The 23,461-nt window shown below is 37.8% G+C and overlaps 1 protein-coding gene across 1 annotated transcript in view; it reads left to right on the top strand.

The window, feature by feature from the left end:
- Positions 1–23,461, top strand: part of Neto1 (neuropilin and tolloid like 1) — a 96,914-nt gene that overhangs the window by 64,319 nt on the left and 9,134 nt on the right. The window contains exon 7 of the mRNA XM_050120311.1: positions 6,837–7,065. Within this exon, the coding sequence (XP_049976268.1) occupies positions 6,837–7,065 (229 nt within the window). The remainder of the gene's footprint in view (positions 1–6,836; positions 7,066–23,461) is intronic.

The following is a 23,461-nucleotide window of genomic DNA, read 5'->3' as shown; positions in this document are numbered from 1 at the left end:
CATAGTGACTATCTTAAAGTTTTTTAAATGAGACTGCTTCATATTAAGGTGTTGTTATGGTTAGCAAGTGAATATGCATACTTAGCCTAAACCCAAGCTTGTTGTAAAAAGTGAAAGTTCTCAAAATAATCAAAAGCATAGATACAATAGATGATCAATGTTTGCTTTGTTTTATTTTTATACTAGTTCATTTTTAATTATGCATTTGTTGAATGTGTATTGTTAATGTGCATGCATGTGTATATGTGTATGTGTGTGCGCACACACAAACTCACATGAGTGCAAGTGCCCTCAGAAGCCAGAAGCAGAAATTAGATCCCCTGGAGCTGGAGATCCAGGTGGATTCAAGCCACCAAGAGTGGGTTCTGGGAGCTGAAATTCGGTTTAAAAAACAATTGCTTTTAACCTTTGAACCATTTTTCCAAATGTCGGATTAATTTTTGAAGGAAAAGATTAAATAAAATGTCTAGCATATTAGACTTAAGATAAACACTCAACACTTTTAGATGTCCACTGAGTTAAAAGGCTCATAAATTGTTTCCAAAATTAAGATTTTTCTGTATTTCTTCTGTATAAACAAATATCTAAGGTTATTTTCATAAAAATATGCAATGACAAGAGGTTTGGGCTAATATTTATAGGAGGCTATATGCCAGTCCTCTAATGCCAGTAAGGTATTTTTTTTAATCTGCAAGGAGAAATTGTATACAATAGAGACTGTAGCTAATAAGGAAAATTTTGATCAGATTTTTTTTATTGAAAAAATTTAACTTACAGATGGACACATCTCATTCAAATGAAGCAAATGTCACACCCCTACACTTTATTTGCCTATTAAAAAGAAAACTTTAAGTTCTAAACAATCATAAAAGTTTCACAAGTGTTCATACAAAACCTATTGAAGGCAGTTGTGTAGTTCCTTCATAAACAGAGTTCCATGTGAAATAAAAAAAGAACTTTGCGATATAGAAGTAAGTTAAAGCAGGTATTGCTCATCACTCTTCATCAGGAACATATGCTAGTCAGTAACTACATGGGTGCACAGACAGCGCAGAATGTCAAATGTGAAACTTGGGTCCAGTATCTCAGCTGACTTTCTAACTAGAGCACTACCTCAACATTAAATAGTCCTAATTTTAAAGTTATTTTTTGAGATAGTCATTTATTTCAAAGGGGCACATTTATTATCTCTGAGGTTTTTTTTTTAATTCTTCAACAACACGTTTCTGAGATTCTTTTGTGAAATTGGAAAGACCTGACTTCATAGGGTTTTTCCCAATTTGTTTTTATTTTGTTAAAATTTGTTTTCCGGCGGTGGTGGCGCACGCCTTTAATCCCAGCACTCGGAAGGCAGAGGTAGGAGGATCTCTGTGAGTTCGAGACCAGCCTGGTCTACAAGAGCTAGTTCCAGGACAGGCTCCAAAATCACAGAGAAACCCTGTCTCAACCCCCCCCCCCCCCAAATTGTTTTCCTCCTTCATCCTGCTCCTCTTCTGAAGGGGTAGACAGGACATTTCCTGCCTCTTCCCTTCTTTCTCTGTCTGTCTCTCTTTCTCTTCTCTTCTTCTCTCTCCTTTCTCAGCTCCCTTCTCTTCCCCTACTTAAAAAAGAACACTTAAAATGGTTTTCCTCAAGTAGATTACTTTCCCTCTGAAATATATGTCACATGAACATTTTCTAAAAGTTTTCCCTAAGACTACATAGAACACCATGAAGATACTGAGTAGCTTGGTGTCAGGCAGTCTGAAGTGCAAGTATATACAAGGCTTTGTTTCCTGTGTCACTTGGAAAATGTGACCTGACTTTTCTTGATGGAGGAAGGTCATTGGTTAATTAAATAAAGAAACTGCTTGCCCTGATAGGTTAGAACATAGGTGGGTGGAATAAACAGAACAGAATGCTGGGAGGAAGAGGAAGTGAGCTTAGAGATGCCATGCTCCCCTCTCCCAGGCACACGCAATAGCTCTGCTCTCTGAGGCAGAGGCGACCAAGCTCCGGCCGAGGATGGACGTAGGCTAGAATCTTCCTGGTAAGCTCACCTCGATGCTACTCAGATTATTAGAAATGGGCTAGTCCAGGTGCAAGAGTTAGCCAAGAAGAGACTAGATATAATGGGCCAAGCAGTGTTTAAATGAATACAATTTGTGTGTTGTTATTTTGGGGCATAAGCTAGCAGGAGGCTGGGGTGCTGGGGATGCAGCCCCTCCGCTTCTATTAAAACATTGTCTAAGTATCAGTTTTTTTTTTTTTTATCTTCAACAGTTCTTGCTTTAATCTGTCACTGGACTAATCTGCTGTTGTTGTACGAATGTGATGTTGCACTAATCTCTTGTTACACTACTCTGTTGTCAGAAGCTATGAAAATATATTAATTCATGGCCAAGAATGATGTACACAGACTCGTTTCTAATAACAATGAATTACTATTCCAGTCTGTGTTTCTGCTTGCAGAATAAGAAACTGGGAAAGAGCTCAGGCATACTATGCCCCTGAAGTCTCTGGATTTGAAAGGGTCAAATGAAAATGTGCTCTTGATTTGGTTAATCATTTTCTTTCACTATTTTTCTTTCTGTAGATATATATTTAGCTGTTGTTGTTGTTGTTAAACTTTGTAACACTACTGATATTCATGGTCACTTTATGCTACATTAAAAAAATAATGGACTGTGACGTATCTCCTATTCTGGATGGTAAAACTGTATGTTTTCCCATTAAATTTGTATGTTCTTTTGAGAGTGATGAAATATGCCGGGCCTATTGCTGAGTAGTTTAGAATATGTGTATATTCTGACTTTTTCGTGCATGTATCATTTTTGTTATCTTATGAAAATCGGCAGATTCTCATTTAATTTTCATAGGGCTTTCAGATTACTGACTATTATTCAGGACACTGCAAAGCAACATGATGAAAAGAATCTAAGAAACAGAGCTTATGATTCCTACTTCAGGCGTTCACATTCATCTGATTGGTCTCTTCTCCAGCTTCCTAACAAAGATCATCTGAAAAACACCTTCTTTTAAAAAGCGTTTCATCTGAGTATGGGAAAGACACAGTGATACATATGTCAAAAATTTAGATTTAACATTTTTCAGGTTTGTGTTTGTTCCAATAATGTTATTTATGATTTCAAAGTGTCATACTGGTATAGATGTGACTTGTTCATAGCCACAACTCATTTTCCCATTCTAACTTTCCCCATGACACCGCCACCACACCTTCTGAACTTCATGTCCGCCTTCTATTTATTTACGTAAATTTTCTGAGTCCAGTTGCTTCTCCATACATGTAAATGGGCATTGGATCATCCACTGAGGTGTTTAGAAGGACATATACCTAAAAAAAGAATAACTACGCCTATCCCCAGAGGCCATCAACTGCCAATAGCTCTTCGCGTGGGCCTGAGTCTTGAGAGCCCCACATGCCCGTGTCCATACTGGATTTTCTTAATTGACTCGATCTTGCTTAGAACTTATATAGGCCTCTGCTGCTGTGTGTTCATGTGTACAAGGGCCATGCCGTATGCAGAGAACAGATTTCCCATTACTCTTCTGAACCCTATAGCTCAGATACTCTACCTGCCCCTTTCTGCAATGCTTCCCGAGCCTGGAAGGGGGCTGGGGGCGTACGGATGATTTTTCAATGACCAAGCACTTACAGAGACATTTAGCGCTTGGAACAGAAATGTTACTTAATTGGCCATTATCCACAGCAACAAGAAACTTCTTTGACCAAGGGTGGGAGTCCCACAGATCTACATATACAGATATTTAAAAGGCAGCTTGACATGATCATTTGGAGAAAAAGAAAACCCAACATATAATGGTGCTGTTGCTTCTCTTTAACCCCTGGGTATCTAATCCTGGACTGACATTGTGTCCCTGTGCTTAGTTTGGCAACCAATCTGAGCCTGCCATATTCTTTTCTTGAATATCCAGTCTTTTCTTCCTTCCTTGGTCCCTTCTATTATATAACACCACAACCCACCTGGTTTTCAAACCTGAAATGAAGGAACCGTTTTCCAAAGTTCCCTTTATCTGACTTGTCTCAATAACAACCTTTTAGCTAATCTGTCCTCACATCTGGAGCGTAGCTTTCTAACTCGTCACACTTTTATACAAGTTTTGTCCCCACTAAACCGCCTTAGCCGTGTAGGCAGAGGAGAAACAAAGTGACTGGACTTGGAGAACTGGGAAGAGGAAGTAGCTAAGAACGTCTTCCAGACTTTTTCCTGAACACTTAAATACAATATATCCCCAGAAAAGAAAGCAGAAGAGGACCGAACTTTTAGAGAAAGATTCCCTGCCCTCCTTTGGCTAGCAGGATCTTCAGAAACCCAAGCACTTTTTTAAAGCAGTTGTGCTGTCCCCAAACAAAAACAAAACAAAATTATACTTTCTTAAGCTGGACATTTCTAGAATACTGTAGACAATTTCAGAAATTTATTATGTTGGGGAGAATAAGCTCCACATGGATGATGGGAGTAGTAGTTAATATTTTTTTTGTGAAATAACATAAAGCAATGACATGGACATGGGAACAGAGGGTGCTTCCTTTAACTATGAGTTGTATTGGTATTGATATGTCAGCTAACTTAAAATTCATCCAGGGTACCTGGAAAGTTACAGAAGTCCTACATATGAAGACTTTGTTGTATGAAAATCAGAGTAAAACTCCAGTTCTCAATAGTTGTTCAATTTCATTCATATCCTCATAACTCTTCGTTTGTTTTTCCCTCTCAAAGTTTTGTCATGGTGATCTGGTGTGAGTTACCACAGCTCATTTCCAGCCCACATAGGTATAAAATATATTGTCATATACTTTATATATTTTAGATCTCAGTCATAGTTTTTTGAGAGTTATGTTAAACAATTCTTACTATTGACGGTAACCTGTGTGCATAATTATTATTTATAACACTCAAAAAATGCCTGGTGTATGGACAGCCCATAAATATATGATGAATGCTGAGCAAATGAAATTAATAAAGAAAATGGAAGTTGTAGTTAGTTGAATAGAGAAGTGCCATGGGGAGCGTAGTTTAAAATATGTTCAGTTCTAATCGAGCATGAAGGGTGTGAAGAAAAAGGCTGCAGTGGGAGGTTGTTTGCTGGGGATGTAGTAACTGAACTCAACCTTGAGACACACTGGGAAGAAGTTGCTACAGTAAGGGACCAGTTCCTCCAAGGGAAGACTTGCTGCTCCTGCAGCACAGAACTTGGGGTTTGGAGAAAGAAACACAGTCCTGGAAGGAAAAGGGAAGACATTGGCCTGAGCAAGGCTCCTCAGTGGTTGTACTGCACCTCAGGTGAGGGCTTGAGGTGGAGGCAGGCGTGGGATCACCAAATTTGTACTCAAAAGTGTTATGTTTACCTGGAGAGACTTGGAAGACATGACAGAGACTGAACCTGACAGGCACACGGATTGTTTACGAGATTGCTAAAATATCTTGTTTTAGGAGACAAGGCATACAACTGATTTGTAAGAGACTCTACAGGGTCCAATGCCTATTTCCTAATAACACACAAGGGCAATTATATATTTGTATTTAACTGAAATAGTGAAATTTTACACTTAGAATAGAATAGACATTCCCAGATATGTAGAGAAAGTTGCCCCACACATTCCATAGTTTTTGAAATAACAACAAAAATGAATATAGAAAGACGAACGTGATCTTAAAATAAATGTACACCGTTGTATGCCTGAAGTAAGTCTAATTTAAAAAGAATAGCATATAGATGCTCATGATTAAAAAAATAAAATGTAAGCAAATAACTGGTGTGTTCAAAGGAGGTCAGTTTTATTCATATATCATTCTTATTGCACATCCACTAATTTGTTTCACTTACTTTTAGCGTATATAATTCATAGTTTCACATTCTATATTGCTGTCATGATTTACCACACGTTGTGAGAGCTTCATTCCTAACTTACTGTTATTTAAACTGTGGCTGTGAGACTGTGGATATTGCTGAGTGGGTCGACTGGAGAACCAACAAGTCTTGCAGTCTGATTCCTACTGGAACCAATCACTTGTGGTTCTGAATACACTTGGAGGAGTCAGACAATGTCGCTTCACCATGAACCATCTTTGAGAAAGAGTGTGGACAGTGGGGCCAGAGGCCTCACGTCTCACTTGTTAATTATCCTCTTGAGTTGTCACATCTGAGTACATCCGCATATGATTCACAAAATATTTGGGAGCATTTAATGATGACATAGGAATTGGTGTCAATGCACATTGTATTCCTTAAATGCTAATTTAACTTTTATTTGTGTAGATTTAGTTAAGTGGCCTGATTTTAAGTATGATGAAAATAGCTAGACTGGCGTTTTAAAATGTTTTGGTATGCTACACCACAACACTGAATACTTGTGATCTAAACAGGCTGAAATCAAAAGCTGTCTTTCACTGTTTTAATGTAAATTGTCCTTTATATAAAATTTTTCAAAACAAAACAAGAAGGCGCTTGAAAAAGAGTTCATAAAGAAATATTTAAAGTACTTCCATATATAAAGCTAAGTAGTGTATAAGTTTTGAAAGCTAATATCTGATTTCTGATACATCACGGGATGACATCAGATCATCTGGGAAAAAAATACTTAGCTAAAGGAAATGGTGCATTTAAGTTTTTTTTTAAATAGCATACTAAGACTTGAAAAGAAATATTAAAGATAATTTGCTTTGCACGAGTTTGTTGCCTGTGGCCCACATGGGGAAATAATGGGGTTGATTGCAATCACGGCTGTCTTGTGAGGCTGGAAAGAAAGAAGGAGCTCCTAGCTTAGCTCTGAATTTGTGAAAGGAACAGATTGTTTTGTCTTTGTTTTACAGATTTACTTACGTTTCTTGGACTATGAGATGCAGAATTCAAATGAGTGCAAAAGGAACTTCGTGGCCGTGTACGATGGAAGCAGCTCGGTGGAGGACTTGAAGGCCAAGTTCTGCAGCACCGTGGCTAACGACGTGATGCTGCGCACAGGTCTGGGGGTGATCCGCATGTGGGCGGACGAGGGCAGCCGCAACAGCAGGTTTCAGATGCTCTTCACCTCCTTTCAAGAACGTAAGGCTCCTTTCCTTGGCTGCTTGTCCTTCAGAAGTGTCCCAGGCTGCAAGGCTTCTTTGCGGCTAATGGGGTTTTCTTCATGCAGCTTGGGCACAGTGGGGCATTTCCTAATAAGTAGCTAAAACCAGTGAGGTTCTTTTCCTCTCATTCTGATGCAGTGGGAGCTACATATCACATTCTGAGTATTTATTTCCGTATATGCATCAGAGCCTCGCTTGAACGAGTGCACGCTCTTCCACTGGGAAATGATGGATTTTGTTTGCCTTCGGTTTAGCTCTTTCCGAGAATATGGAGGTGATGCTGCAGCTTCTGATGAAGCTTGAGTTTAAATATCGTTTTCTCAAAACGCCATAAAATGTTTGATATGTTGGCTTTAGTAAGTTTCTGGTGCAGTCTCATTTAATCGGGACAGGCTCGCTACTGCAGAGCTACAGTTAACGGGAAGAGAGGAGTGCTTGGGAAGACAGAGAATCAGGGGGAAATCAGACGATGTTTAAGTGATATAATACTTAAAGTTACTGCAAAGTATATGTTTGCTTTTTAATTTTTAATTTTGAAAACTACAGTTTAATGAATAGTGAGCTGTCTGAATAGTAATATTAGGACATTCTTTGGAAACATAGGCTATTTCATGGTACACAAATATAAGCAAATGAAAAATGCCAAGAAATTGAGTTTTAAATGGGAAAAGCCTCATATTTTGAAGCTGTGCATTTTGTTTGAATAGAAAAGAGAGAAAAAGTGTTCAGAGCCTTCTAAGACATTTCTTGTTATAAACAGCACTGGGTCCCCAGATTTTTAGGGGCAGAATTGTTAAAAGTTTTAGATAATTATTTTATAAAACACACAGTTACTTTTGACTTTAAATTCCTGTCTAGTTATGCAGCTGGTGTATTCTGTATCACCAGAAACCTTGAAGGTCACTTGATCTTTCTAAATCATACCATGGACTTTGACTTAGATTCTGTGCCCAGCTGTGGGTTGTTTATGCATGGGGAAGGCTCTGACTTCTTCTCAGTGGTTGACTGAAATGCTGGAGGTCTTGGATCTTTATTTCATGGTGATATTTAAAAAATAATCTCATATTTTCTAGACTAGAATATGGAAAATTTTTAGTGCAATTTTTGGGGCTCGTGTCACATGACTCAGTAACATTTAGGACAGTGCTCCTTCTAGAGTCTTCTGTTTGAAGTGTTAATAGCAATTTATATACCTTGTGGAATACAGTTTGGATGAGATCTATCATCTTAGAAATTGTGTTTACTATATGTTATTTATATAACACATTATACATTTGCCATATGTAACATGATATTTTGAAGAATATAAGGATGACGGAACTGTTGCACCTAGTCAATAATGATATATTTTTCTCTTGTAAAATGCTAAGAAATTTGGATCTTAAGAGCTCAGTCCGGTGCTCCAGTGTGGGTCTCTGTCTCTATCTCCACCCATAGCCAGATGAAGGTTCTAAGGTGATAGGCAAGATATTCATCAGTATGGCTATAGGATAGGGTCATTTCAGGTTCCCTCCCCTCAGTTGCACAAGGTACTATCTGGGGACATCTCCCTGGACACCTGCGAGCCCCTCTAGAGTCAAGTCTCTTGCCAACCCTAAGGTGGCTCCCTTAATTAGGATATATATTTCTCTGCTCCCGTGTCCACCCTTCCTTTATCCCAACCATCCCATCCCCCCAAGCTCCCCCAATCCTCCCCTTCTCACGTTTCTCACCCCAATTCCCCTTAGCCCCAGAAGGAGGGAGAACATGAGCAAGGAAGTCAGGACCACGAGGGGTGCACCCACCCACTGTGACAGTGGATCTGATCTATTGGGAGCTCACCAAGGCCAGCGGGACTGGGACTGAATAAGCATGGGATGAAACCGAACTTTCTGAACATGGCGGACAATGAAGGCTGATGAGAAGCCAAGGACAATGGCACTAGGTTTCGATCCTAATACATGAACTGGCTTTGTGGGAGCCTAGCCTATTTGGATGCTCATCCTCGTGGACCTGGATAGAAGTGGGAGGACCTTGGACTTTCCGCAGGGCAGGGACTCTGGACTGCTCTTCATTCTCGAGAGGGAGGGGGGGATGGAGTGTGGGGGAGGGGGAGGGGCCTGGGGGGAGGGGCAATGTGTAGGAGGAGGGGGAGGAAAATGGGAAATGGAGAGGAGGCAGAAAATTTTTTTTCAACAACTAAAAAAATAAACAAAAAATGCTAAGAAATGATTAGTAAGTAGTCTCACTACAGAAAGAAATGTTCAGGTAACTGTCACAATAATATTGATGTGCTAGAATTAACTGTGCTGTTATTTGATGGTTTCATATTTTCAGTTACTGTTAAGGTTTGTGTAATATGTGTGGTGGCGTCCCAGAGCACATATGGGGCAGTCAGAGGACAGCACTGTGGAGCAGATTCTTTCCTTTCAGAGAGCAAACAGATCATCAGGCATGTATAACAAACACATTTTTTAGGTGCTCAGCCATTGACCTGGCCTCCAGTGTGAGGAATCTTTTGAATATTCTTTTCCATTTGGAATCATAACTCACTGAGATCCCCTATCTAATTTATAAATAAATAATGGAGTGGCAAACTACTGTGGAATCTCTTACATATCATAAAGTATATTCAATTTTTATCTATTGCACTATAAAATTTAATACAGATAAATGAAAAATATATTGCCAAATTTAAAATATCCTCTACAATTTAAGACTTTACTCAAGCGCAACATGAGCCAATAACTTCATGTTATGAGGGAATGTTTAGCTGTATAATTAAAGGACTTGCAATAATCATACAAAAAGGTGTCAGGTGCATGGGATACTACAGTGATCAAAATGAAAACTTTGTATTTTACCCTTTGGCATTTTTATGAGTAAAATAATCCATTGGAAAGCTTGACGATATGTGGGATAGCAGGAAATTTTAACAGTTAAGGTTTCTTTTACCTCTAAAATTGATTATTGAATTCTGTGGGTATTTATGAATCTGCATGCATGTAAGAATTGTAGATTATGTCATGCTATGAACCTACTACATAAGTATGGTTGAGAGAAAATAAATCTTTTTCGTTCCTGTGATTCTATGGACTATTAAAGCCATTTAGTGAATAACTGTATTAATTAACAGTCAGTAGGATAAAAGATGCTCCTTCAGCATTGAGGGAAGGTCCACTCAACCCATTGAGTTCTTCCAAGGGAGAGAATGTTTGCTTGTCTTTGAATGAGGCGTATTATAATAACAGTTTCTCCAACCATTGCATTCATTTGCAATAAGCTTTTGCTAAAGCCTTTGTGTGCAATCTGGGATATTTAGCCTGTTGTATTGAATAATCCCTGTTGTTGCACACACATGGTCAGTTTGTCAAGGGAAAGTCTGGTGATTTCTATAAAGCCTTCAAATTCCATACACTTTAAAAAATCCAAAATACAATATGAAGCCTTTAGGAAGTTAGAGTCTTATAATTTGATTAGATTTCAAAGACAAACAATCACTAATGGGCCTGGGCTTCACAGACAGCGTCCTCAGGAAGTGATTCTTCCCATTCTCCCCACCTGGGAGCACCCAATGCGGTGTTTTCCCCGCTCAACTGATCGTCACCATGTACCTACCATGCTGGTGCGTCGGCCTTGGATTTTGCAGATTCTAGAACTGTGCAGAAATAATGCATTGCTACAAGTGACCCAGTTAAGGCTGTATTTTATCCTAACATCATAAGAAGAAAGAAAAGGCTATTTACATAAAACATTTTAGAATTAAAGAAAATATTAAATATTCTTAAATATTTTTATCATGGTATTTTGCTTTCCTTCCTTCATTATTATCATTAATAATTGTATTTGTGTACTGGAGGGAGAAGTCATTATTCCATGAACTGTGTATACTGCTTTATTTTTTGGAACCATGATCTACTAGATAAGGTATAGGAACTATAAGAAAATAAAAAGTGAGCTTCTACTTGAATTAAATGGTTTAGAACCATTTTGGGGGAGTTCTTATATAGGCATCAAGATGCCTCACTGAAGAAGCTTCAGGTTTCTTACCTACCATGGCTCCATACCACCTAAGTTTGGCAACAGATCTGGAACTGCATGGTGAATGGCGGGGATGGCTATAGTTGCTTATGTTTATAGGGTATGGTTCTGTCATCTGTTGCTCATAACACATGTCAACTGCATGTGTCACAAAGAGACAAATGTAGAGTAGTGTAAGTGCAGATTGCCTGCCTGTTCTGGTCATGGATGAATTATTGACGGTGTCTGAAAGTGGCAAAGTGAATCACACGGCAGTGAGCAGAATAGACATCACCTGTGTACCGGTGTGAGAGTGACCAAACAGCCATGTGTGTGGACACTATGTGTGATTAATTGTGTGAGTTTCTGCGTGTGCACTCTCTCCTGCTTTATATGGGGCTTCCTGGAGTGAATAATAGGCCTCTACACTGGTGATTAATTCATCTTCATCACCTTGCAGACTCAATTCCTAAGACCCAGTTCAAATAAATAAACCTTTATCTTCTAAATACCTTACCAGATCCCAGTATGTGTAGACAAATAAAACAATAGCTATGGGTATACAGATTAGATTTTGTTAAGGACAAAACACATAATGTAATTATATGACCAAACAAATGTGTACCTGACAACAAACATATTTAAGGTCTGTATATTGAGACAATCATCGATCATCTCCAGAATGATAGGGTGAAGAAATGGAGACCTTGCAAGGCGACTGTGGGCATTTCAGTCTTACCAAGTGAAAGTTCTGGGAAATCTGAGTTCTCTGCTACACACCACCAGAGTGGGGGACTAGAGATGGAGAAACTGAGCCCTCACGAGACAACTTTGCTGGTGCCTTGATGCCTGAGTTCCCTACATCGAGAACTCTGAGAAATGCACTTCTGTTGATCATAGACCACCTAGAAGACGGTAGAGTTTTTTAGGGTTCTCAAATGGACTACAGTCAAGTGCATGCAGGAAAATAATATGCACTCCCAAGTCAAAGCAGGGTTCAGAAATCATCTATCACATGTCTTCACATGGTATAAGCTCAAAACCAGATAAATGTCCAGAGAGGTTAGTCACTCTTCCCTGCACGGTACCCTCTTGTTGGTAACATGCTAATTGAATTGAGGCAAGGACTGAACATCTGTTTATAACATAATGTTACTTTGCTGCCTTTGAGACATTCTGGGTTAAACATCTCTTTTTATAAAGAGGTTAATGATGACAAAGGTGATGATATTCGGTGATCATTTGGCTCAGTTCAAAGAAACTCTACATGATTTTCATGTAATTGATACTTTGGCCCCATTATGTGCAAATTCTGGCCGAAGAGCACACTCATCTGTTAAAATCAGAGAGCACAGCATGCTACCCTCACATAACTATTAGACATAAGTAAAATTATAATGACCACAGTCTACCAATGTGATCCACCAATATGACGACTGATAAATACCAATATATACATGTTTAAATTATCAAACATTTTTCTCATCTGAATTAATCACAGGAAAAGGGGAAATGAGTTTATCGTGGGGACATGGGTTCCTTGTCATATTGGGAGACATTGCAAGCAAATTATTACAAAGTCAGTCTTACATGACCTTCTCTATCACAGAAATAATATTATTGCCCATAGGAGACCCAAGATCCCCCCAAATAGAAAGGATTTCCCTACAGTGAAGGCTGTGAAATGTGAAATCACGCTCTGTAGCCAGCTTTCATGTGGCAGAAGGAATACCCACTTCTTCAGCTTCTCTCACTCTGACCAGAGATGTCACAGAATTGTGGCAAATGTTGCTGTTTGTGACAGCTAAGCACCTTGTTAAAAAAAAAGCACACCCAGAACAAACAGTGTATAGTTGCTTCCATGTTCAGGAATTAGACAGTACATTCAGTTAGTTCAGGAATTAGAAAAAGTACCTCTATACTTATCGTGGAAAATAATTCTGGGTCATTCTTAAATAGAACAACTAATGGTAAATTGAGTTTTATCTTAATGACTTATATCAAAGATTTTCTAATAGTACAGTTTAATATATTTATATCTCTCTCCGTAGTCACTGACTATTGAGGAATCATCCAATTAAAAAGATTATATTTAGTATTTAACTTTGACTATATTTATTCATAACAAATCATGGCAGGATTACTGATTTAACATTAATATAACATCAATATGGGAAAGCTGAGCACCCTGGTGTATTGCACCTGATCAGGGTGAGTCACCTATTGCTGTTTCAGAGCCATTCTTGCTCTGGGTTTGTGCATGAATTCAGTAATGGGAATGGATGCAGCCCATAAGCCAGGACAATTCTCACTTCTAGAGAGCTATTTACTGTTCTTCTCCCATGGACAGCTTTTGCACATTATAGTACTTGATTGGTGAGCAAGAAATGTGTGTTGTAAACATATAAGCAAGTAAATGATATTTTTAAATACTGGACACTTTCAGATTATATGTAAATTATTTGTTTGCCCCCAGGACACAAGCGCCAATATTGCACATTGCAAGAAATCCTTCGACTGATTAATGGCTCATGACAATGTGGTATATGTACAAGATATATATGTACTATTGAGCTGTAAACCAAAAAGAAATTATAAAATGTGCAGGTAAATGGAAGGACTTAGAAAAGATTATATTGAATGGGTGATACAACCCCCAAATATGAATTCTGCACGCTCTCTCTTATCTGTAGTTCTAAGATCCAAAACTTTTGATATGAACATATAACCTAGAGTAAGAGCAAGTATCATGGTTATTAAATAATAACATAATTTCCCTGACAGATGATGTTTGGCACAATGACAGACCTGGGGTCAATATTGAGACCTAGAGTGACTATATTCAATCTGTTCCAACAATTAAATATGTGTGTTGTAAAAAAGATATGCCATAAATTGTGATTATCTAAAGTATAAATTGATATGTTAGTGAGGTAGATTTTAATATCACACCATTATAATTTGCTGTGTTTAAAGTAGATTAAGAGCACTTTATTAATGTAGGAAATATTTACCATATATGTCATACAGAAACATAAATACCAGATGGCAGAGATTTAAATATCAACAGTACATAAAATATGCTGAAAATTGCGAATTTATGTCATATTTTGGCAAGTCTTTCCAACACAGACACAAAGCATACATAGGTAATAAAAATCATGATATTTAAACATATGATACTTAATAGTTGCATTGATGAAAAACTTTTATAGGTGAAATGCAATGAATGGGTGAACAATGGTCAAGATAAATCCTCGTTTTTAACCCCATGAGAAATAAGAATGTAAGAATGCAGTAAGAAAATGATGATGACTATTATTAGAAAAGGTTAAAAAATGAAGAGATAGTTCATCATAAATTAGTACACATAGCCTTCTAGGTGGGAAATGAGCCTCTATATAGCAGCAACAGAAGGGTGTGCATTCAGTCGTGACTTAGGATTTTCATTTATCAGATTGGTTAGGATATTAAGAACAACAGTGGTTGGAGAAAGCAAAGTGTGGTGGTTTGAAAAAAAAATAGGCTCTAAAGCGAATGGCATTATTAGGACTTGCTACCTTGTTGGAGTAAGTGTGTCACTGTGGGGGCAGGCTTTGAGGTCTCTTTGCCAAAGCTTTCCTCAGTGTGACACTCAGACCTCTTCCTGTTTCCTGAAAGATGTAGGACTCTCAGCTACAGCCATATCACCATGTCTGCCTGCTCTCTGCCATGTCTTCCCGGTGTAGGAGGTCCTTCTGTCTATGTGTTGTTTGTCTTGGTTAATGATTAAAGAAACTGCCTTGGCCTTGATAGGGCAGAACTTAGGTAGGCAGGGAAAATTAAACAGAATGCTAGGAGGAAGAAGGCAGAGTCAGAGAGACACCATGGAGCTGCCAGAGTCAGACATGCTGAATCTTTGCAGGAAAGCCACTGGCACTTGGTGATACACAGATTAATAAAAATGGGTCAAATTAAGATGTAAACATTAGTCAGTAAAAAAAAAAAAAAACTAGAGCTAATGGGGCAAACAGTGTTTTAATGAATCCAGTTCCTGTATGATTATTTCAGGTGTAAGCTAGCCAGGTGGCTGGGACAAACAAAGGGCCCCCGCTCCTTTTCAAAATCTTGCCGTGATGACAATGGACTGAACCCATGAACTGTAAGTGAGCCACCCCAATTAAACGTTTTCCTTTATAAGAGTTGCCATGCTCATAGTGTCTTGTTACAGCAATAGAAGCCCTAAACAAAACAAACTGAGGTGAAAGCTTTTTTACTTCTATTGGGAAAACATGTTTCATGAGGGACAATCCAACACATCAAAACACATACCACAACATTTTTAAATACCTTTTAATATTAGCTAAATTTATACATTAGCAAATCCTATGTTTAAAACAATGAAGATTGGAGTTGGAAAAATGACTCAGTGGTTAAGAGCCCATACTATTATGGCTGAGGATTCAAGGTCAGTTCCCAACGCCCATACCAAGAGGATCACAGCTACGTGAACCACCAAGCTCCAAGAAGTCCTATGCCTGCCACGAACGCCACAGGAAACTGCATTTACATGTGCATATATGCACACACATATGCATAATTAAAACAAAATATGATATTAAAATAAAATAAAACAAATTATATAATGTGAGGCATTTCTTGTTTGCTTGTTTGTTTTAAAATGAGTTCTTGTTGGTCTGAAAGTCTATGGAGACCAAGCTGGTCTCAAACTCACGGACATCTGCCTGATTTCTGTCTCCAAAGTCTGGGATTAATGGCTTGTACCACCATTGCTAGCCCAAATGTGATTTTCTTAAGTTGGATATTTAAATGGTTCTGGGAATGCACATGCTCTTTATTAAGAAAATAGGATAGTTGAGAATTGTATCAACCTATGTTGACCATAGGTTACTAAAATAAAGTAGTTAACAAAAGGCATCTACACTATACACATATTCTTGTAAATACAGTGGACAAATGTTTAACATGAAATTTCTATTATATATCTAGTACATATATGATGAAAATAATAGAATTCAGTTTTTACTAGTTTGAGAATTTTTTTTCTTTTCATGGAATGTATGTTGATCTAATAAAACATTAAAAGCTAAAATTAAGACCTTCTGAAGGGATTGATTATATTTAAGAAAAAGAGATTACTCACATAGTTTCTATGGAAGAATAATTATTATTTCTTTACAATATCAGAAACAATCAATATGACTCTAACTGTGCCACAACTTAAGTTATTACATTGCTACACTATGACTCAGGTAGAGTTATGAATTCTCCACAGTGGCATCTCCTCACCACTTACCTCCCAATGGACACTCAGATAATGACTGACTTTGTGTGAAAGGTTCCAGTGGCTAAATCCTCATTCTTACAATGTCCCTGACCTAGTTAGTGGGGTTTTGTTTGTTTGTTTTATGTGTTTTCTTTCTTTCTTTCTTTCTTTCTTTCTTTCTTTCTTTCTTTCTTTCTTTCTTTCTTTCTTTCTTTCTTTCTTTCTTCCCTTCTTCTTCTTCTTCTTCTTCTTCTTCTTCTTCTTCTTCTTCTTCTTCTTCTTCCCCCCCCCCCCCCCCCCCCCCCCCCCCCCCTCCCTCTCTCTCTCTCTCTCTCTCTCTCTCTCTCTCTCTCTCTCTCTCTCTCTCTCTCTCTCGTCAACTTGACAGAAGCCAGTGTTATCTGAGGAAGAGGAACCTTAATTGCTGAAGTTTTTCCACCAGGTAGTTTGTAGGCAAGTTGTGGAATGGGGTGTTTCTTAATTAAGTTTGATGAGGTCAAGCTCACTCTGAGCTTGCTGCCACTCCTGAGGAGGCCCTCAGCAGAATAAAGCAGCAAGTTGATCAAGACCTGGGGAGCAAGTCAGTGTGCAGTACAGTGTTCCTCCAAGGTGTCTGCCTTGGTTCCCAGCTCCAGGTTCCTGCCTTAAGTTACTGCCCTGACTCATCAGTGATCAACTGTGATCGAGACATGTAAGATACACGAACCATTTCTATGGTGCTTCTGGTCCTGGTGTTTACCACAGCAGCAAAGACATTAAATTAAGACACCCCCCCATCTCTGAAATCCCCCCAGTCTCTCAAAATTGATGGTCTAATTATTATTATTGGGATGTAACTTGGTAGGATGTTGCTATTTATCTTACCACGGTTGATGTCTTTCTCTTTTGATTTTTATGTAACTGAGGAGTTCTTTGCTGAAAATATGAAAGCAATAGTGAGTTGACGTGAAGGCTGTTTGTGTCCAGTGTTAACTAATTGTGGTATATCTAAACACGTGCCCATTTTCATAAATTATGACCTTGTATTCCTTTTCTGTATAAAGAAACTATCTTTCAGATGAAGTAATCTGACTATTGCAAAACAACAATTAAGCAGCCTCATATGGGTAAAATGCTGGCAAATGGGTTTGTGTTTATAATTTAAAAATTTAATGTCAGACAGTTTCAGAAAAGAAAGTCTCCAGTCAGCTATTTACAAGGGGATTACTGTTTCAACAAAAGGTGTAATAGGATGATGAATATTTAATATCATATCATAATATGAGCTAGGTAAACCTACCATGTTGTTATGAAGAATTACTAGACTGGTGCATAGTGCATGTTCCAGACAATGGAGTCAATACTGGAGAGTAGGTGAAAGGCTTGAACATGTTTCCTTCTCCAGGGAAGCAAGGGAAATTATATAAAATTATATAATCTGTGAGTAACCAACCCTCTCTTCCAGATTTTCTTCCACCTTCCCTTTCTTGTCCACTCAAACCTTTGCTTGGGTTCAACAATACCATAAAGAAATTTAATATTTAAAACTTATTTGTAGCAGACTCTTAATACTGACATAGTCATTTAGCCTGCATCACCCAGAAGGTTCTAAAGCCTAGGTATGTAGAATAATAATATATATTAATGACTACTTTCAGTTTTTCAGGAAAAAGCAATTATTTTTATTGACATAAACTTACCTTCAATTTTCGCTCATTGAGGATCTTACTTTTCACATTGTAGAGTAATTTAGACTTTGGGAGAGTGTAAGTTCTTGAGAGCCTAGGTATGAGACTCAAAGCAGCAGTCACATAGGATTTTAGGCTCTTTGGTAATCACATATATATGATATTATATATGTAATCTGTAGACTTTGCTATTGTTTCCGGAACTTCACATCAATAATCAGTTGCTTTGATTCTGATTTTACAGTCATTGTAGTTTATATTTGTAGGTGAGAATAAACGCAATCGGCTTGCTCCATGGGGGTAGGAGATTGTTGTCTTCAACTGTCAGCATTTGCAGTAGTCCAGTCACAAGCTCAAGACGGCTCGGCCTTTTAAGACTTGGCACAAATCTTTGTTTACTGCAGGTTCTTCTATTGGAACTTGGAGTGTTCAGAAGCAAAGCCAAATATTGTCCCTTTGTTAGAACAATGTGTCTAAACTAACCAGAGTCTGCAGACACGCATAAATCAGTCACAAACCAAACTCTGAACCAAATGTGCAGGGCCTAATAATAACTCCAGCGCAAAGCCATCCAACATCCTCCTCATTATAATTTCCATGTCTAATTGCCCACAATGAATAAATCATCATGCAGCTGAGTCAAAGCAGACGTAATGATGGCATAAAAGTGGACAACAACTCCTTGGAGTGGAAACTGAATGAGTTGTCTTGTGATGTGGTTCACATCACAAAGGAGGAAAGAAATTATCTCCACCTGTGGAAGAGAATGTGTACATGGGCTCATAACTTTCATTCCATATTACAGTCTTCAATGGTGGAAAGTTACAGTTTTATCACAAGTTTTGCAGGGAGATCTAATAATTGTGTGATAGTAAATTGAAGTTTGTAAGCAGAATTTCATCCAGTATGTAGATTCAGAAAAATATTTATTTTCTAAAACTGAAAGATTTTGTGAACAATCGTGTCAGAACAGGGAGTTTTGAAAACATTGATCTTTTTCAAAACCAGTGGGAAGATGGTAAGAGACATAAAGAGAAGATGCACAAATCTATATCTAGAATTAGTTTGGTAAATATTTTTTTCCATTAAAATGTCATTTATTCTTAACTGCAAAATCTATGGGTCATTTTAGTTTACAATATGATAGCAGAAAAATTTTATTTGAAGGACAAATTGTGACAGCAATATTGGTGGTTTGATGTGTTTATTATTTTTTAAAGACTTGTTTGTGCAGCAGCTAGGTATTTAAGGTTTTTCCTAAGTTTGAATAAACAGAGTTTGGCTGATCTCCTTTCAAATGAAAACGAAAATAAAACATTTCTAAGAGTTTTCTGGTGAAGCGTTTAGGATGTGTTAAGTACAGAATTAAGTGTAGAGTCATACAGCATGCAAGTAGGAATAACTGTTTCCTTTTCCTATGTGCACCATTCTTCCCCTTTCTCTTATTGCTCTGGCTAATATTACAAGTCCTGTAAGGAAAAGATAGTGTCCTTCTCGTTCCTCATGTTGGGGGTCTGTTTTCAGTTCTCTAGCTTTGGCATATTCAGCCTTTGTTATGTTGAGATACATTCCTTCTATTCCTAGCTTCTTCAGAACTTTTATCATGAGGGGATGCAAAGGCCTGTTTACATCAATGAAAATGACCAAGTAATTTTTTTCTTTAAGTATGTTTTGAGGTATATTACATTTATTGAATCATATATACTAATCCATCCTTGCATCCGGGAATGAAGTCATATTGTCCACACTGTTTCATTTTTGATGTGTTGTTGAATTCTTTTAGCAAGTATTTTTCTTTTTCTTTCATCCTCTCCATCAGGGAAATTGCTCTCTCTCTCTCTCTCTCTCTCTCTCTCTCTCTCTCTCTCTCTTTCATTCGCTCTCTCTCTTGTGAGTGAGTGTACATGAGCATGTGCATCTTTATCTGGTTTAGATATTGGGTTAACACTGGCTTTACAGAAATGTGTTTGATAACATTCTTTCCATTTCTATGTAATGGACTACTCTGCAGAACTTGTGTTAGCTCTTTTGTAAAGAGCCACGTTGAATTTAGTTGCCAATCCATTCAATCCAGTCACTTATCAGCTTAATAGTTGATCTGTCTAATTTGTTTATAGCTTCTTGATTTAATTTTGGTAGGTCACATTTGTCTAGGAATTTATTCATTCCTTATAAATTCAAACTTTATAAGAATACCAAGAATTCTGGATTTTATAGAATACCAAGAATATGGCTAGGGGAGAAGAAGGATTAAAGGGTGGGAGCAGTCACAGTATGGTATGGATTTGAATGGATATGTCATTATGAACCCAACCACTTTGTGCTATAAGAAAATACAAATCAATTAGCCAAAGATAAAATGAAAGGAAAATTAAGTGAATGAAGGGGATCTAGTGCTGGCTGGGAGGAAAAGGATGAACAAGAATGTCCCTTTCCAGGACTCTATTCAGCCACATTCAGTCAGCATGGTAATTAGAATTCCAAGTTGAGAATCTGTGAGGGAATTGGAATGCTCGGAGCAAGGCTGTTTCTCAGACAATTTTCAGAGCCCAGTGGGAGTCCTGAGTCAATGGTTTAAGCTCAGGCTCAGTACAAATTGATGGGGTACTGGGTAAAAAGGAAATAGAGAAAAAAGGAGAGCCACCTAAAAAGGCCTCAAAAATCTAACCCGAGATGTTTCTAGAAACTGGCATAGGGGGCTGGCAGAGCATAGGAAATCCTCTTAACAAAATTAATCATGATGAGCATTGAATGAAACCAACTGAGTTTTCTATTATGCAAACCTTTGTGTGCGATATAAAATCACTGTGTATCTGTCAACCAAAAAAGATATAAATCACATGGACATGTTTATAACAGTGTGGAACTTCTCTTAATTTTTCATCCAAAACAACAGTAAAAGAGAATCAAAATCATCTTGAACATCAGAAAGATTAATAAGCCCTGATTTCTAAGGATAGTAAGTCATTATCATCAAGGCTCATAATCGTTTAACCCAAGAAAAATAAGAAGAGGGAATTTCAATGTCCTCATTGTCTTCCTCCTCCCACTCCTTTTCCTCACCGTGTCTGCAGGAAGTTCTGTTGATTTAAAGGTAAAGGACAGGACAAAGCAGAAATGGACCAATCAGATGAGTGTGTTTTGCCAGGAGTGGGATGTGCAAGTGTCCGACTGTGTGTCACCATGTCCTGTGAGCTCTGGAGTGAAAGGAGGTTGAGTCATATTAAAATGATTTGAGGGAAACAAAAGGGAAGGGGAACATGAGGAGACCAATGCTGAAGCTCACAGTCAGATTCTAAGTGTGGTCGTAAGCCCATGTTTGCAAGCACACTGTTCCTTCTCTCTGTTTCTCAATGCCATATGACGATTGTGCGGCTGACTTAATCCACCCATTGCCTCTGATTCATTGCCCCTTTTCAAAGGCAGCTAGTTGAAATATTAGCTTCCCAGAATGGTATGTTTTATTTCATACTTGATTTAATATTTAAATTACTACTACTTTTTGTTTATTTGAAGAAAGAAAAGACTGACGGTATGACTGAACACTTTATGGATTTCAGCATTAAAACAACAGTTAGAATTCTAAAACATCTTAATTATAGAACTGAAACTGTTTATGAACTCGGGAGCCAGACAATCTGTTTAGATCTTTTATTTTATAAAATACGGATTTTAGAATAAGTAAACAGTATCAAGCTTGTAGTGCGTGTCTGTCTTTCACTCTCTCTTTCCTAACACCGCATACCAGTGCACTGAGGACCTCGCTTATGGTTCCTTTACTTCCCTGGAGTCAGACCTCAGGTGTAGGAATGCTGTATCACTAGGGTAGGTAAGTGTTTCAGTGAAGTGTGGTACAGGTCTGCCACCTTGTGGATAAAAAAAACAGTTGCGAATTCATACAAGATAGCAGCATACAATTGTCCTTAAATATATTTTGTGTTCATTGCTGTTAGTTGTAGAGATATACGGATAACTTATGAAAACTGTCATTTTTCTAGTACAAAAAGAAAGGTGGAAAAGTGACTTTTTTGATGAATATTTTATACCCCTTTTGAAAATTCTCTAGTTTTCACAATGTGTATATATGAATATAAAAAATTGTATTTTTTTTCAAAAAGAGATAAACACAGTATAATTTTAGCAAATACTAGAAATAACTTTTAGACAAAACCTAGAAATAACTCACGTTTTGACATACATATTTTCTGTACATTTTTCTCATGGTTTGTTTATGTAGTAAACTCATTATTTTAGAAATTGCATCCACATAGATATGCTTACACACTAAACTGTATTTACTTAGACATTAAGAATTCAGCCACTATAATAGTTTTTACTATTACAGACATAACTCTTAAATTTTTAAACATTGCTTTCCATTTTAAGCAATAAATGTGATTATTTAAAATAAACAAAGGCTTGTAGGTTCTTGACCATGAAACTTTTCTGATTGTTCAGCTTCTATTTGACCCAGAGCCTCAGGGCTTATGAAATGGACATAGGGAATCTATAGCTCACAGGGCATTTCTTCCTCTTCTTCACTGAATTTTGTTTTTTCATCATTTCTTTTGAAGTAGTTAAAGAATACTCAGTGAATAAAATTTAAACTGCGTTGAAGGTACCTATAAATAATTCACAGTCTAGATATATTATTTGTTTTTCTAAAAATTTTTAATTTTTTTATTACAATAAAAAGCAAAATACAACATTATGACTTCTATCAATCCCTAACTGGACAGGATTTCAACACCTTGAATTATATATATGGTAAAAAAAAACCAGATACAATTTTTCTAGATTAGACATTATTGTCTTTTAGATGTGGATCTAGAATATTTGAATATCTGTTGTTACAATTTTATAACAGAAAATAAATATTATATTCGTGGTCTTGTTAAAGTATAAAAACAGAATATCAGTATTGCTATAGGATAGGGTCATTTCAGGTTCCCTATCCTCAGCTTCCCAAGGGTCTAACTGGGGACATCGCCTTGGGAGCCACTCTAGGTTCAAGTCTCTTGCCAACACTAAGGTGGCTCCCTTAACTAAGATATGTGCTTCCCTGCTCCCACCATAGAACCTTCATCTGGTGATGGATGGAGATAGAGACAGAGACCCACACTGGAGCACTGGACTGAGCTCCCAAGGTCCCAATGAGGAGCAGATGGAGGGAGAACACGAGCAAGGATGTCAGGATCACGGGGGGTGCACCCACCTACTGAGACAGTGGGGCTGATCTATTGGGAGCTCACCAAGGCCCGCTGGACTGTGACTGAAAAAGCATGGGATAAAACCGGACTCTCTGATCATGGCGAACAATAAGGACTGATGAGAAGCCAAGGTCAATGGCAAGGGGTTTTGATCCTACTTCATGATCCGGCTTGGTGGGAGCCTAGCCAGTTTGGATGTTCACCTTCCTAGACATGGACGGAGGGGGGAGG

This window comes from Alexandromys fortis, unplaced genomic scaffold, assembly GCF_014885135.2.
Source record: "Alexandromys fortis isolate MF-2015 unplaced genomic scaffold, M_Fortis_MF-2015_v1.1 scaffold_179, whole genome shotgun sequence".
In the NCBI taxonomy this organism is placed as follows: domain Eukaryota; kingdom Metazoa; phylum Chordata; class Mammalia; order Rodentia; family Cricetidae; genus Alexandromys; species Alexandromys fortis.
Note: the sequence above shows the minus strand (reverse complement) of the source record. Positions and strands in the feature narration are given on the sequence as shown.